General features: G+C 58.5%; 1 protein-coding gene across 1 annotated transcript; it reads right to left on the bottom strand.

Annotated features, from left to right (window-relative positions):
* Positions 1 to 283: 283 nt before the first annotated feature.
* Positions 284 to 5,918, bottom strand: LOC125700311 (protocadherin-10-like). The gene is made up of 4 exons (XM_048960823.1): positions 2,943 to 5,918; positions 1,930 to 1,988; positions 1,745 to 1,833; positions 284 to 1,555 (listed from the first exon to the last, which is right to left on the bottom strand). The coding sequence occupies exons 1-4, from the start codon at positions 5,430 to 5,432 to the stop codon at positions 1,296 to 1,298; spliced, it is 2,898 nt and encodes a 965-aa protein (XP_048816780.1). The 5' UTR covers positions 5,433 to 5,918; the 3' UTR covers positions 284 to 1,295.
* Between the last annotated feature and the right edge of the window lie 7,910 nt (positions 5,919 to 13,828).

Here is a 13,828-nt window from a genome sequence, read left to right as displayed (position 1 = left end):
CATTGCCACTCGTGCTTTTCTGCCAGGCCCTTAGGTGGGCCTGAGTGCAGCAAGAGGGGACCTTGAGCCCCCAGCCTCTGGGTGAAAGGAATGAATGAGCCTTCATAGGCTGCTCCAGCAGTGAAGAAAGCCATAGGGTCTGCACATGTGCTGGAGCTGATTCCTGCTTTGCAGCTCAGTGATGATCCCTGCCACCGGGTGCAGCTGGGACTCAGGACAGCCAGCAGGCAGAGTGAGCTAGCAAAATACCATTTATTGGTACAAATCAGACATCATGAAACAAACTTGCTTTAGAAAGAGCTGTCATGTTCTGCACAGATGGGCTGGACTCGAGCTATCTGGTCACAGGCGAGCAATCAGCAATGCTGGCAGACAGAGCGGGTGCACAGGTGTGGGGTTCTGGGGCTGCAGCCCGGCCCTCGGGCTCCTGGCAGCCTGGTGGAAGTCCTTGAAGAGGAGAGAGAGCAGCGGGAGCTGCGTGTCCTGCACAGGTGGGGTTAACCAAGGTGCTCAGGACTTGGAAAAATGGAGATGCAAGTGAGAACAGGAGAAGGGGAGAGAGCTGTCACCATGCTGGGACTCCTCAGAAGAAGGAAACTTCCTCTCGGATGATGTTGCCCTGGAGTTACCCAGCAGGGTCTCACCCTGTGCATCTCCAACAGCCCTTCTGGCCATCCTGTGCTTTTTGCAGAGCAGGGACTGGTAGCATTCAGGATACAGCTGCATCCTGGACTTCACAGCTCTGCATGTGTCAGGTGGTAGTTTGAAGAGGAAGAGGAAGAATCCCAGCCCACATGATGGCTGGGATTGCACTCAGAAACCAGACACCAGCTCTGGATGTGCAGCACCTCCTACTGAGTCCCAGGAGCAGGGCACTGGTTGCTGCCCACTAACTGATGCCACATTTGGTCTGTGTACATCTCCCTTCTTCCTGGAGCAGAAATACAGGCATGCAGCACAGTACATTCACACAGCCAGACAAGACAAAGTGACAACATTTACAGAGATGGATCGCCCCTAAAGAGGACATGGCAATAGGTAAACTCAAGGCAGATTTGCTGAAATCTGCTCACCTGGACCCCCAGCAGCACCTGCTGCCAACACAGCTCTGCAAGAGACAGGAGAAACACCTGCTCCCCTCTCAACCCCCATCCTGCCTCATCTTCTCACTCCTTTCCCTACCCGCAGGCAGCCCTACAAACTCTGGAGCAGTCATGAATGGAGCTGTGTGCTGCAGATGGACCCAGCAGCTGAAGTAAAGTGTAATGTGGGTGATCCAGGCCCGGCACCAGACACTATTTCAGGTCATTGTTGATAACCACACTGTCAGGCATATCGTAGTACGTCGTCATTTTCTTCCTCTTGCCAAAGGTGGAAAAGCTGTTCTTGCTCTCCCGGCCTGGAACCAGGGGGCCATCTTTACTGGAAAGCAGAGTTGGGGTGCCGGGGATGTAGACGTTGTGCTGGTAATCTGGGGCTGGGACGTGCCCAGGGTACAGGGGGCCATACTGGGGTGCCCAGATGCTGTTAGTGCCCGCTGAGGCCTTCTGAAACTCTGGAGAAAAGATGGGTGTGAGGATGGCTTGTTGGGGTCAGCACCCCTTTTCAGGGGGACGGTCACAACCACGTCCCAGAACACTCATGTGTCACCACCCTCCCTGCTTCCCGGGGCCCTGGGCAGGGCTGTGTCACCCCAGGGGCATCGTCTGGTTCTGGTCTCCCACCCCAGCACCCCCATACTGACCAGAGACCGGGGTCACCAGCGTGCACAGCCTCTCGTGCTCCTTCTGCAGGGCTTTGCGGATTTCCCCCACATCCTCCAGGCTCTGGGAGCTAAAGGGAAGAAACCAAAGAGACCAATCCAGTGCTGCATCAGCGGGAGCCTCCCCATCCCCACAGCCCCTCCACCTGTGCCCACCGGTCCCATACCTCTTCAGTGCAGGCCGTTGCACGCTGGGGGGCAGCCAGTCTGTGTTGGGCTGCTTTATCTGGAAACACAGAGTGGGGAATGTCTGTTAGCCTTCAGTAACCAGCAAGGCCCCAACTCCTCCATCCTCTCTTCCTGTGTGAAGCTCCAATTTTACAGACAGGGAAACTGAGGCAGAGCTAATCCATCCCCCTCCCTTCTGGGACTTCCCCTCAGGGCACTGGGTTGTCACAGAGGCAGACTCGCTCACCACCTGTGTGGGAGTTCCATTGCTAAGCTCTGCTCTGGGGAGAGAGAGCAGATTTTAATTCTAAAAACCCTTTTATGCAGATGTGATGATGACTTCACCCAGGTCTCCGGCACCTGGAGTGAGGGTGAAGAATGGGCTCAATGATCTGGGGCTGCAATATCCCATTAACACAACAGGCAAAGCCAGCGATGCAAGGAGATGCAGAGGGAGAGCCTGCTGGCAGCGAGTCCTGCGTTCTCCTTGCAGGGCTGCTTCATTAGAAGTCTGAAGTAAGTGGATTAGATTCTTCATCACTCTCCAGCTTTGTAATCGTGTTTTGGACAGAGTCTCTCACTGGGAAAATGAGGCATCCCCGATTTCAATACCTAACAAATGCTGACATCAAAATCCCACCCTGAGACCTCCACTTCCTCCCTAGCAACAAGGCCCATGGCCGTAGTGCCTGGATGAGGACATGAGTGGGTCCTGCTCCCCGCTGCATCCCCTGGCATGGAGGAGCACAGAGGTGTCCTGGTGTGGAGATGGTCCCTCCCCACCCCTCATCCCAGGCACTGAAGCAGCTCCATAGCCTCTAATGCTCACAGACGGTGGTGGGCAGAGGACTCCATCTCACTCCTGCTTTTCCCCATGGGGAATCTCAGTGGAGCATCCCCACCACCTGACTCTATCCTCTGTGAGGACCAGTGCCTGATTCCTCCTGTGGGCTGAGACCCCTAGGGGTAGGGGACACAGAGGAGTGCAGTGCCAGCCCTGTGCCCACCTCACCTGCTTGGGGCCTTGGAGGGGCTGCCCTGGCCGGGTCCGCTTCCCAGGCAGATTCCCAGGACCTTTCTCGTTGTTGCGGGGCAGGCTGCAGGGCTTGAGGAACATGAAGTCGCTCTGGGCAGACTCTGGCCCGAGGCACAGCTTGTAGCAGTAGCCTGGGGGACCACCATCAGGCACATCGAGGTGGGTGGCCGTGCTGGCACCAGGCTGTGCTGCCAGGTTGGATGTCTTGAGACCGTCAGGAGAGCGCCTGGGCCGGGGACAGCAGCAGCAGCCATCACCCTGCCATGGGTATCGCATGCCACGGCACCGGATGACTGTGAGGATGAGGATGGCCAGCAGGAAGGTGAAGGAGATGGAGCCCAGGGACACCAGGAGGTAGAGGGTAAGTGGAGAGGAGGAGGAGGCTTCTGGGGGGAGGCTGAAGTTGCTGAAGTCAGAGAGAGTCTGTGGCATTGTCTCCACCACAGAAAGCAGGAGGGACACAGTGGCTGAGAGCGATGGCTGCCCTCCATCCCTCACCTGCACCACCAGGCGCTGCCGGGCCGCATCCTGCTCCAGGAAGGAGCGGAGGGTGCGCAGTTCACCAGTGTCAGGTGCCAGGCTGAACAATGTGAAGTCGGTGGCCTGGAGCAGCTGGTATGACAGGCGGGAGTTCAGCCCTGCATCTGCATCCACTGCTGACACTGTGCCCACCAGGTAGCCAGGCCCAGCGGAGCGTGGCACCAGCTCGGTGGCCACAGAGCCATTGCGCGGCATGGGGGACACGATGACGGGAGCGTTGTCATTCTGGTCCAGCACGAAGATGTGCACGGTGACATTGGCACTGAGCGGGGGGAAGCCCGCATCCTGCGCTTGCACCTGGATCTGGAAGCTGCGGATCTGCTCATAATCAAGGGAGCGTAGGGCATACATGTGCCCGCTGTCTGAGTTGATGGACACGTAGGTGCCCACGGGCATGCCATGGATGTGCCCATCGGTGATGGAGTAGGACAAGTAGGCGTTCTGCTGGCAGTCGGGATCCAGAGCGCTGACGGAACAGATGGAGGCCCCTGGCGCGTTGTTCTCCATCACGTAGACGCTGTAGGAGGGCTGCAGGAAGTGCGGGGCGTTGTCGTTCACATCGGACACCGGCACGGTGAGGGTGCTGCGAGTCAGCAGGGCTGGGGATCCCATGTCCCGGGCCGTGATGCTGATGTTGTACTCGGACACCGCCTCCCGGTCCAGTGGCTCCGTGGTAACCAGTGTGTAGTAATTGCGGAAGGAGGAGCGGAGCTCAAAGGGCACACTGGGGCTCAGCTCACAGCTCACACGGCCGTTGTCTCCAGAGTCCCGGTCCAGAACACTGATGACTGCGATGACGGTGCCCGGTGGGGCATCTTCCTGCACCGGCGTGGAAACTGAGGTGAGGGTCACCTCGGGCGCGTTGTCGTTCACATCGAGGAGATGCACAAGCACCCGGCAGTGCACAGCCACCGCCGAAGGCCCACGGTCCTTGGCTTGCACGTAGAGTTCATGCAGGCTGGCACGCTCGTAGTCCAGAGGGCCTTTCAGCAGTACCTGCCCACTGCGGGGCTCCACGCGGAAGAGCTCTCGGACGCTTGGTGGTGCGTGCCCACTGAAGGAGTACTCGATCTCCCCATTGGGGCCCTCGTCCAGGTCTGTGGCGTTCAGCTGGATGACCAAGGTGCCAGTGGGGGCATCCTCAGGCAGGCTCACTCCGTACGAGGGTTGGTCAAAGGCGGGGATATTGTCGTTGGCGTCCAGCACGGTGACGAGGACGTGGGCTGTGCCAGAGCGCCTGGGGATGCCACCGTCGAGCGCGGTGAGCAGCAGCCGGTGCGTGCGTTGCTGCTCACGGTCTAGGGCGCGCTCCAGCACCAGCTCTGCAAACTTGCTGGCATCGCTGCGTGTCTGCACCTCGAGCGAGAAGAAGCCATTGGGGCTGAGCTGGTAGGTGTGCACAGAGTTGGTGCCCACGTCGGGATCCTGGGCGCTCTCGAGCGGGAAGCGGGCACCCAGCATGGCGGACTCAGCCACCTCGAGCACGTATTCCTGCCAGGGGAAGGTGGGAGCGTGGTCGTTGATGTCCAGCACCTCCACTTCCACACGGTACAGCTCCAGGGGGCTCTCGACGAGCAGCTGCAGGTGGAGCAGGCAGGTGCCCCCTGTTTCGCACACCTCCTCCCGGTCAATCCGCTCATTCACAAAGAGGATCCCGTTCTCCAGGTTCACCTCCAGATGCTGCCTCGCCCCGGCCCCGGCCACAATGCGGAACCGCCGCGCCGACAGCGTGGACGCGTCCAGCCCCAGGTCCTCGCCGAGGTTGGCCACGAAGGCTCCGTGCTCCAGCTCCTCGGGCACGGCATAGCGCAGCTGCCCACCCGTGGAGTGCGGCGCGGCCAGGAGGGAGAGGAGGAGGAGGAGGAGGAGGAGGAGGAAGGAGGGAAGGGAAAGCTGCCCCCTCCCGCAACTTGCCCCGGTCCCCATGGCCCCGCAGCCACTCTGGAGCCCACCCGCCGTGCCCGTCCTCGCTCTTCCGAGGGATTCCGGTCTGCCGGGGTCGGCGGGGAGGGCCGTTCTCGGCTCCGACCGCGCTGTACCGGCCCCCGCCGCGGTCTCCTCTTAACCCCTTCCTCGCCGAAGCCCCTCTCAATCAGGGGATGGGGCTGAACCCAGAGGTGAAGGCGAAGCCGCGCTAAAAGCGAGCGGAGCCCCGGTGAGCCCGACCGCTGCCCCGGCCCGGGGTGCCGGTGTTACCCCGCAGCTGCGGCGCCCGTCCCCACGGTAAGATTAAGAGGAGCGCGGATCGCAGCGGCTGCCAAATCCCCCGGCTGCGTCCCCCGCCGTGCCGGTCCTAACCTTTAGCAGATGGTTAAGCCCCTCCAGACTTGATTACATTTCCCCGCACACCGTTTTCCTTGTAATGCGGAGTTTTTAATTACCGGAGCAGGGGGATTACAGCCTCGGATAAAGCTGAGCCCATCGGCACAGAGGCACTGAGAGACCCCCCCGGCCCCCGCCTGCCTCCGCCCCCGACACCCCCCTCTACCCGCAACCCGTCGGTACAGATACGCAGCCCTCTCCGATCCCCGTCCGCGATCCCACCGCGATCAGAGCTCCGGGCTCTCCCCGCGGCGGGGACACGGGCACAAACTTTCCTCCGGCCCCGAAGCGGTAGAAGGGCACGGACAGAGCCCCGGTTCCCGGAGGACGACCCCCGCCCCGCCCGGTACCGGACCCAGAGGACGATCCTCGCTGCGCTCTCTCTCCCGTAGCACCGCAGACTCCCGTTAGCGGGACGGCGCGGACAGCCGCCCCTCGGTGCAGAGGTCCCGGATAATCCCCTAACGATCTAGTTAAGGGATCGGCGGGGCTCGGAGCGGCTTGAGCTGAGCATGGATATTTTACCGCCTTTGTCTCTGCCTCCCGGTTCCCGACGGGCTCCCGCGGAAGGGAATTGCCGGCCCCGGGAGTCCCGCGTGGGAGGCGGTGCGCGGAGCGATCCCGCAGGCAGCGGGGCTGGGGGCGTCGTGAGACGGGGAGGGGGGAGACGGACCCCGAGAGCGCAGCGCGATCCACGCGGGACGCGGCACTCGTGGGGCTGCCGGGGAAGGCAGCGGGGAAGGGTGGGCTGGCGGCAGGGTGGCAGCGCGGGGCGGACGGGTGATAAGAGCCGGCGCCGGGTCACGCGTGGGCTCGGACCCGAGAGGGAGCGGTGGGATCGGGACGACTCCTGGTAAGTGAAGCCCAAGCTGTATCGTAAGCGCCGATCGCTGCCGGCACGTTTTCTGCACGATCTTCCCAGCCAGGGCCACCCCTCCCCATTTCATCCTCCTTATCCCTGCTGTGACCCCACAACCCCTGATCTGTCCCCTCGTCCCTGATCGGCCGTGTTCTTCCTCCCATCCCCTCCCCCTTCCCGTACGCCCCCCAAATCGCTGATCTGTGTCTCCCCCAGCGCTACCGAAGCTAAGACGAACGGGGGAGGGACGCTCCAGAGAGCTCGGAGGAACGCTCAGGACGGAGAGGCATTGGGCGGGGGGGATTCGTGAGGGTCTCGTTTTCCCACTCTCGTTTCCAACCAAGTGCGTTCCGGGAAATCCTCGGAGCTGTTTTCACCCTTTTGTTTAATTCAGATTTAAATATTCATTCTCCTCCCCTCGGAGCGATGTGCTCCGGGAGGAATCCTCCCCCCGCCCCCCTCGGCTCGGTCCTGTTTGTGCTTCTCCAGCTCTGCTGCGCGATGTCCCCCAGTGCAGCTCATCATTTTTCCCTTTTTGGGGAGGCAGGGAAGAATCTACCCCTCTTCTCGTTTTGTTTTGTTTTTTTTCCCCCTAAGGAAGGTAATGGAACAGCCCCATTAGCCCCTCTTCCCCACCTTCCCAAACCCTTTCCCCTTCCTCCCCCTCCCCAGTCCTCCTTCGGTGTCCTTCCACTGCACCAACCCTCACCAATGTTTGTGCTTTACCAACCATAGAAACTCTCACTGCTTGCAGTCCCTCCACATCCTTCTCTTCCCCATGTCCAGGACGCCAGTGGACCAAAGCCAAAAGGGGAGGCTGTGGGGTGGAGGACACGGGTTGTCCTCAAGATCCCTTTCCTGGGGAAAATGTCACAGGCTATGGGGTGACCGTGGGTGCTGCAGAGGGATGACTCAAGAGAGACCTTTTGGGGAGGGGGGAGGGGTCATGGCACTGGGCAGCAGAATGGGGGAGATGGCATGGGGACAGCCCAACACCCCCCCAACACCCCGCTCACATCCCACAGATTTTATATTCTCCCTTTCATTCAGGAGAGCATTCAGCCCTGGTTCTCATGGGGTAAGGAGCCAGAGCACAGCTAGAAGCTCGCTTGGGAAGGCGCTGGAAGCCACAAGAAGGGGGGCTTGGCTTGCTGTGAGACGCCTTGGCACAGCAGCGGGTGGCCGGCTGCCGCGGGTCAGCACTGATGTGCCTTGGCAGGGAGGCTGGCAGATCGGGACGGGATGCAGCAGGAGATGCTGCAGGTTGAGCCGCTTCAGAAAAGCCACGCGGGCAGCAAAGCAGGGGGGGAAGCACCCCACTGCCAGCCAGCACCAAGCCTCACTGCCACTCCACATCCCTACCCACCACTTTCTGGGGCAGAAGAAGGGTCTGAAGGCAAATCAGTCCCTGTCAGACTTCGTATCCCCTCCCCCCAGCTCCCCAAGGCACCCGTGTGCCTAGCCATGCGTATGGGTTTGTTGCTCCCTTCTTGCTGGAAGCTAGAGCAGCTATAGTTTGCGTTGCCCGTGAGGGAAAGCACAGCGAGGGCTCCTGGTGGAAGCTGGGAATGAGCCACTGCTCACTGGCCTACAGCTGATGAGCAGCACAGGGTCAGACACCTGAGGCTTGACTACTGGGAGCCACCAGGATCCTTCCCTGCTGAAGCTTCTGCTCTTGCCATCCCTTGGGAGGAGAAAGCAGTGCCCTGAAGGTGATGGTGGCCATCTCAAGTGTGCTATCAGTGCTGGTGGGGCACCCTGCCTGCCCTTGAGTGCCTGGATGAGAAGCATTAAACATATATCAAGCTGTGCTACAACTGTGCTGGCATCTCCAGTATGAGAGAGACTGATAAAATGGAGCAAGCGATGGTGAGATAGACAGCGCCCTGAGGAGAGGCTGAAGATGCATCAGCCTGGAGAAGAGGGCACAGAGCAGGATCTAACTGCCCTCTTTATTTCTCTAAAGGAAAGATGGAGCCTGTCTCCTTTCAGAGGTGCACAGAGACAGGATGAGAAGCTGTGGGCACAGACTGGACTGGGGAAATTTCTGTCAGATACTGGGAAAAGAGCTTCACTGTGAGAGTGGTAAAACTCTGGCGTAGGGACCTGGCAGGGCTAGGAATCACCATCCTTGATGAGGCCCTGATAGAGCAGATCTACCAGCCCTGCTCTGAGTGGGGCTGGGACCACAGACCTCCAGATGTCTGCAGAGACCAAAGCTGCTCTGGGATTTGTGCTGTCCACTCCAATCAGAGGTGAAGTGGCCACCAAGGCAAGGGGCACTGATGGCCAGGGTACGTCAGTAATGCTTTCTTGCGTCCTCCCTACAGGACACAAACTTCACGGCAACTCACAAAGCCATTGTCTCCGTTCCCATTTCAGAGAGGGAGACGTTGTTGTGGTCCCAAAACTGCACACAGGGATTGCTCCACAGCTGCTGCCTTCTTCCTCTGGAATTAGCTCCGATCCCAAGCAGAAGGGGAAGAGCTGGGTCTCCATTACCCTGTGGCCTGGGACTTGTCCTCTCCTAACCATCCTCTGGGAGTTTTCCCTGAGAATACCCTGGGAGAAGATTACCTCTCCTGGGGCTCTGGGAAGGGGGGGCTCAGTGAGTGGGGATGAGATGCTGGGCAGTGGTAAGATGTTTGGAGGAGAGATGATGGCCCCTCTATCAGGCAGTGGGTTCCTGGAATGCTGCACACAGTGCCTGTGTCCCAGGTTGCAGCAGAAGATGAAGCCAACCAACAAACAACACAACTGATGTAAGGCTTGGAACGAGAACTTGCAGGAGGAAGCTGAAGTGAGGCTGCCTCAATTGTGCAGAAAGGAGGAGGAGGGCTGACTGCAGAGCCAGAGAAGTGTCACAAGGAGAAAATGCCAGGGCTAAAAGGGCAGCTGCAGGCACACAGACCCCCGTGGGGCATACATCTCTATGTGTTGATGGGTGAGAGGGGGTCAGACTGTCTGAACTGCCAGTGGTGTCCTCAGATCCACGTAGAACAGCGTATAATCAATGAATACAAAGATGCTGTAATTACAGAATAAACCAGAGAGTTTGGCTAAGCTGGTTATAACAATAAAAGAGAATAGATAGAATGCTTACCTGTGTGCTGGGCTCACTGCAGAACTCCAAAAGGAGAGATCTCCAGCAGAGCTCCTTCCCAATGGCAGTCAGCTCTTAATGGCTCTAGGAGAGGTGCAGCCAGGCTCCACCCCTTCCAGCAGCACAGGTGAATTGCCTTCACTGCGCTCCCTGGCTCAGTGCTCGCCTCAGGTGATCAATCAGAGGTTCAGGCCGTGATTCAGCAGTTCCCATACAAACAGATTTGTGTTCATCAGGCCCAGGTTCCCCAGAGTGGGGAGACTGTTTCTAGGGAGAGAGCTTCAGAGTGACTTCACATCCTCCAGCACAGGAACCACGACAGCTGTCCCCTCCATCTCTGTGAGTGATGCTACGAGAAACTTGCCCTGCTCTTTCTTATGGTCCTGCAGCCACAAGGATGCATGCTGCCAGCTCCCAAAGGACTACGGGTCATAACTCTAACATTACTCCAGCAGCTTCCCTTGTTGGAGCACCCTGATCCTGGGCCTAGAACCTGAAACCTCCCCTCTCCTTGCAGGAGTTGGGTTCAACATGTCCTTGCCCACTCCCCACGCACCTCCTTGCATCTACAGCCGAGCAGCAAACACGTGTCTGCATTTCACTTCAAAGCCCCCTGTCTCTGGGCTAGGTTGGCTGTTTCAGGAAGGAAAGGCAGGAAAAAAAAAAAAAGGCACGTTCTCCTCCATCCCCATTTCTTTTGTAGCCATCTGCTTCTGTGCAGCCACCACGGACCTCAGGGGATTCATCTCTCGGGAGCAAATTCCAGTTTTTCCAGCTCTGAACAGCTATGGGAATTTTTCCAGCTTCCCAGTCCCCCCTTCACTTTCTTTCATGTCCTCACTCTCAGGTCAGGGACCACCCCTACCTGCCCCCCAGCCCCCCAGGACCCCCTGAAATGCCCCCAGCATCCCCATCTGATCCCAAGAGTTCTACACGTCCCTCTCCCCGCCCCAGCCCTACTTCTTTCCTCTCTGTCGGGGAGATCAGTCGCCCAGGGTGCCGACACGCACGAGTCCGACCCCCCCGGGAGGCTGGGGGTGGTGTTCTGCTGCGGGAAGGCGAAGCTGCCATCAGCAGGAGCTTTGATCTGCAGACAATTACAGACGAGTGTAGGACCTCGCCTCGCTCAGCCAATAAATAATGGAATTCGTGCGTTGACACAGACAGATTCCCCCCAAACTGTCAGAGAAGGGGAGACAGAGAGTGAGAGGAGGGCAGGTGGGGAAGCAGGGAGCGACAGTGGGGGAGTCTGGGAGGCAGTGCTGGTGCGGGGAGCAGCACGGGAGGAGAAGGGTGAGGAGGACATATTTGGAGAGGGGAAAGAAAACCAGGCAGGAGCTGTGGGCAGGGAGGGGGTGATGCACACACAGCAGGCTGGAAGCAGGGGAAAAATCTGGAGGTAGAAAAGAAAGAGGAGGAACAAAGGCACGGCTGTGTTGCTGGGCTCCACGCTGCCCGGCGGATGGCAGCACTGTGGGCAGCCAGGGACCAGTTCCTGCCCTGCAAGGAGCCCCAAGGGTGGTTTGGTTGGACTCTGCTGGCAGCTGAAATCTGCCCTGGGAGCACAGCTGCCCCAAAGCAGCCCTGTGGCCGGTGCTGCTCCACTCCTCCCCATCTTTTCCCCTCTGCAGCCTGGGGCTGTTTGCTCTCCAGCTGATGATGGTTTTTGCTTTGCTTGCAGTGAAGAAACACCCCCTCATGCTCACGAACCCATGGAGCCCTCCAGCCACACACAGCTGCAGTAGATCTGGTGGCATGGGAGAGCCACAGGGGCTGCCTCCTTATCACAGAATGATTGGTTGGGAAGGGACCTCAAAGGTCATTCAGTTCCAACCCCTGCCATGGGCTGCGGGGCCCCACAAGGTTCAGCTGCCAGACCCCATCCAGCTCAGCCTTGGGCACCTCCAGCACTGGGGTGCACAGCAGCCTCCCACTTTTCTCTGAAGGAAGGAATGGGGAAGGCGGCCCCACATCGTGTGTGGTGCTCAGCCTCCACAGAGGGCTTCAATCCCCACCCCCTAGTATGAGATCAGGGAGGAAGATGGCTGGAAGAGGAGATGTGAGAATAAAACGGAGTTCTGTTTTCTCTGGTGTCTGCCGTGCCGCCCGAGTGCTTCTCCAAACACTGCCATCAATGTTTAATGGGATGGAGCAGCAATGGGCAGGATGAGGCTGCCAGCATCCCCCTGCCTGCCTGGGCTGAGGTGCATGGTGGCATCCCGCACACTATGAGCAACCACCCCAGCCAGGGGCCTCGCACCCTCCATGAGGTGCTGAACCCAACGCGGACGACCCTCCTTCCCCTGCCAGCTCCCAGCTGGGCCTTTTCCAGCCCCTGCAAAAGCTGCACAAAGTGGGCTGCAGGTGAGGCGACAGCAAAGTAAGAGGCAGAGGGCACAGAGCAGCTGGGCACCATTTGCTGGTGGCAGGAAGAGGGGGGGAGAGCAGCCAAGCTGAGACCCACTTCCTCCTGGTGAAACCCCAACGTCTGCAAGGGCAAATCCAGCACCATCCAGCATGAGGTGAGAGTGCTAGCAAAGAGCCAAGAACAATGCTGCTCGAGTGCCGGGGGCAGAGCAATGGATTCAGACTCCATAGTAGCACCAGGCAGCAGTGGGAGCAAAGAGTTAACGCAAAGTGTGCAGGGAATGCTATCTGTCTCTTCTCTAAATATTATTTCCTCCCATGAAACCAGCTTTTCATCCTTGGCTAGAGGCAGCTCCCGCTGCTGGGAATCCGGCAGCAGCTTGTATCTGTGGCTGCACACACCACTGCTCCCAGCACGCGTGCAGGCAGAGCTGTGCTCCCCCCGGGACAGGGACAGCAGCCCGGGCACAGGGACCAGCAGCTGCTCTCCCTCAGTGCCACGAGGGGGTTTGGTCCAAGGGCTGCAAACGGCCCCAGCTTAAGCTCAGGGAAAGGGCTTTAATTGAGGGACAGAATCTGAAAGAAGGAAAAAAGGAAAAAAACAAGCCTTCTCCTACCGTGCTGTGCTGCAGGGGGATTTCCTCCCCCATCTCCCATGTGAGGCACGGAGTGATGGAGAGCTGCAGGCAGTGGGCTCTGAAAGGCTCCATCAGACCTGGAAGCGAGAGAAGGGCATGGAGGAGCCCCTCACCCCAGGGTGTGCTGTGTGCTCCACGGGGAAACCGAGGTCACAAACTGGGAAAGCCAAAGGGTGCGGAGCAGCCTGCGTCCTTTCCCCAGGTCCTCTGTTGGACCACGGCTCGGCCCAAAAGCATTTGTCCAATCATCTTAATTCAGGCTGCGGTGAGGGTCTGGTCGTCTGCAGAGCTGGTGGCTGAGATAAAATGGCTGCTACTAAATCTTGTCTGAAACAACCTAAACTTTTAATGTGCGTGAAACAGAACCGTGGCAGCATCCCTTTGCTGCCCCAGAGGGCACGGAGGCACGAGCGTCTCCTCTCTCCCATTCAGCAGGAGCCACGTGCTGCAGTCTGAGCAGCGCTGGGTACGTGGCTGGAATGAAAGTTGCCTTCCAGCTCCAGTGCTGAGCGAGTGTTTGCTGAAGTCTGAGGATTGCCAAGTTAAAAGGGTCAAATCTCCAAGGACAGTTGTATCTGACTGGCTATATATCATTTCAATAGCATCTTCAACGGGGATTATAATCTGAATTGAAGTGGAAAGACCTGAGGCAATGAAGCTGTCAGCAGTCTAAGATTAAGGAATTAAAACAGCAGCAGAGCATTACAGGATTTGTTCTAGATGTATTAGAAAGAGCAGGCTAAACACACTTCAGCCTTCCTCGGGTCGGAAATTTCATAAAAGTACAGAGAAGGGCAAGAACAGGGATCTCATCAGTGTACATAAAAGAGAGAGGAGAGAAAGGGAGCAAGGCAGAGCTGTGAAAAGCCAGCCCCGCAGAGCATAAATCCTAACCGGAGATGGAAATGAGTCACACAAGTAAATAAAAGCAGAAACAGAGAGGATTTAGGGGAGGGCAGAGGTGAAACGACACTGGAAGCCAGTAGACAGGGTAAAAGTGGCCCTTGATGTATGAAGGCTGGTAAATTCCAGA

Source organism: Lagopus muta, chromosome 14 (genome assembly GCF_023343835.1).
Source record: "Lagopus muta isolate bLagMut1 chromosome 14, bLagMut1 primary, whole genome shotgun sequence".
Lineage (NCBI taxonomy): Eukaryota > Metazoa > Chordata > Aves > Galliformes > Phasianidae > Lagopus > Lagopus muta.
Note: the sequence above shows the minus strand (reverse complement) of the source record. Positions and strands in the feature narration are given on the sequence as shown.

Excerpts from the sequence above, each read along its gene's own strand:
- LOC125700311 (XM_048960823.1), bottom strand. The coding sequence starts at position 5,432 with ATGGGGACCGGGGCAAGTTGCGGGAGGGGGCAGCTTTCCCTTCCCTCC. Across the intron at positions 1,834-1,929 it reads CAACGGCCTGCACTGAAGAG|CTCCCAGAGCCTGGAGGATG; the intron begins GTATGGGACCGG and ends TCTTCCCTTTAG. Across the intron at positions 1,556-1,744 it reads GCTGGTGACCCCGGTCTCTG|AGTTTCAGAAGGCCTCAGCG; the intron begins GTCAGTATGGGG and ends TCTTTTCTCCAG.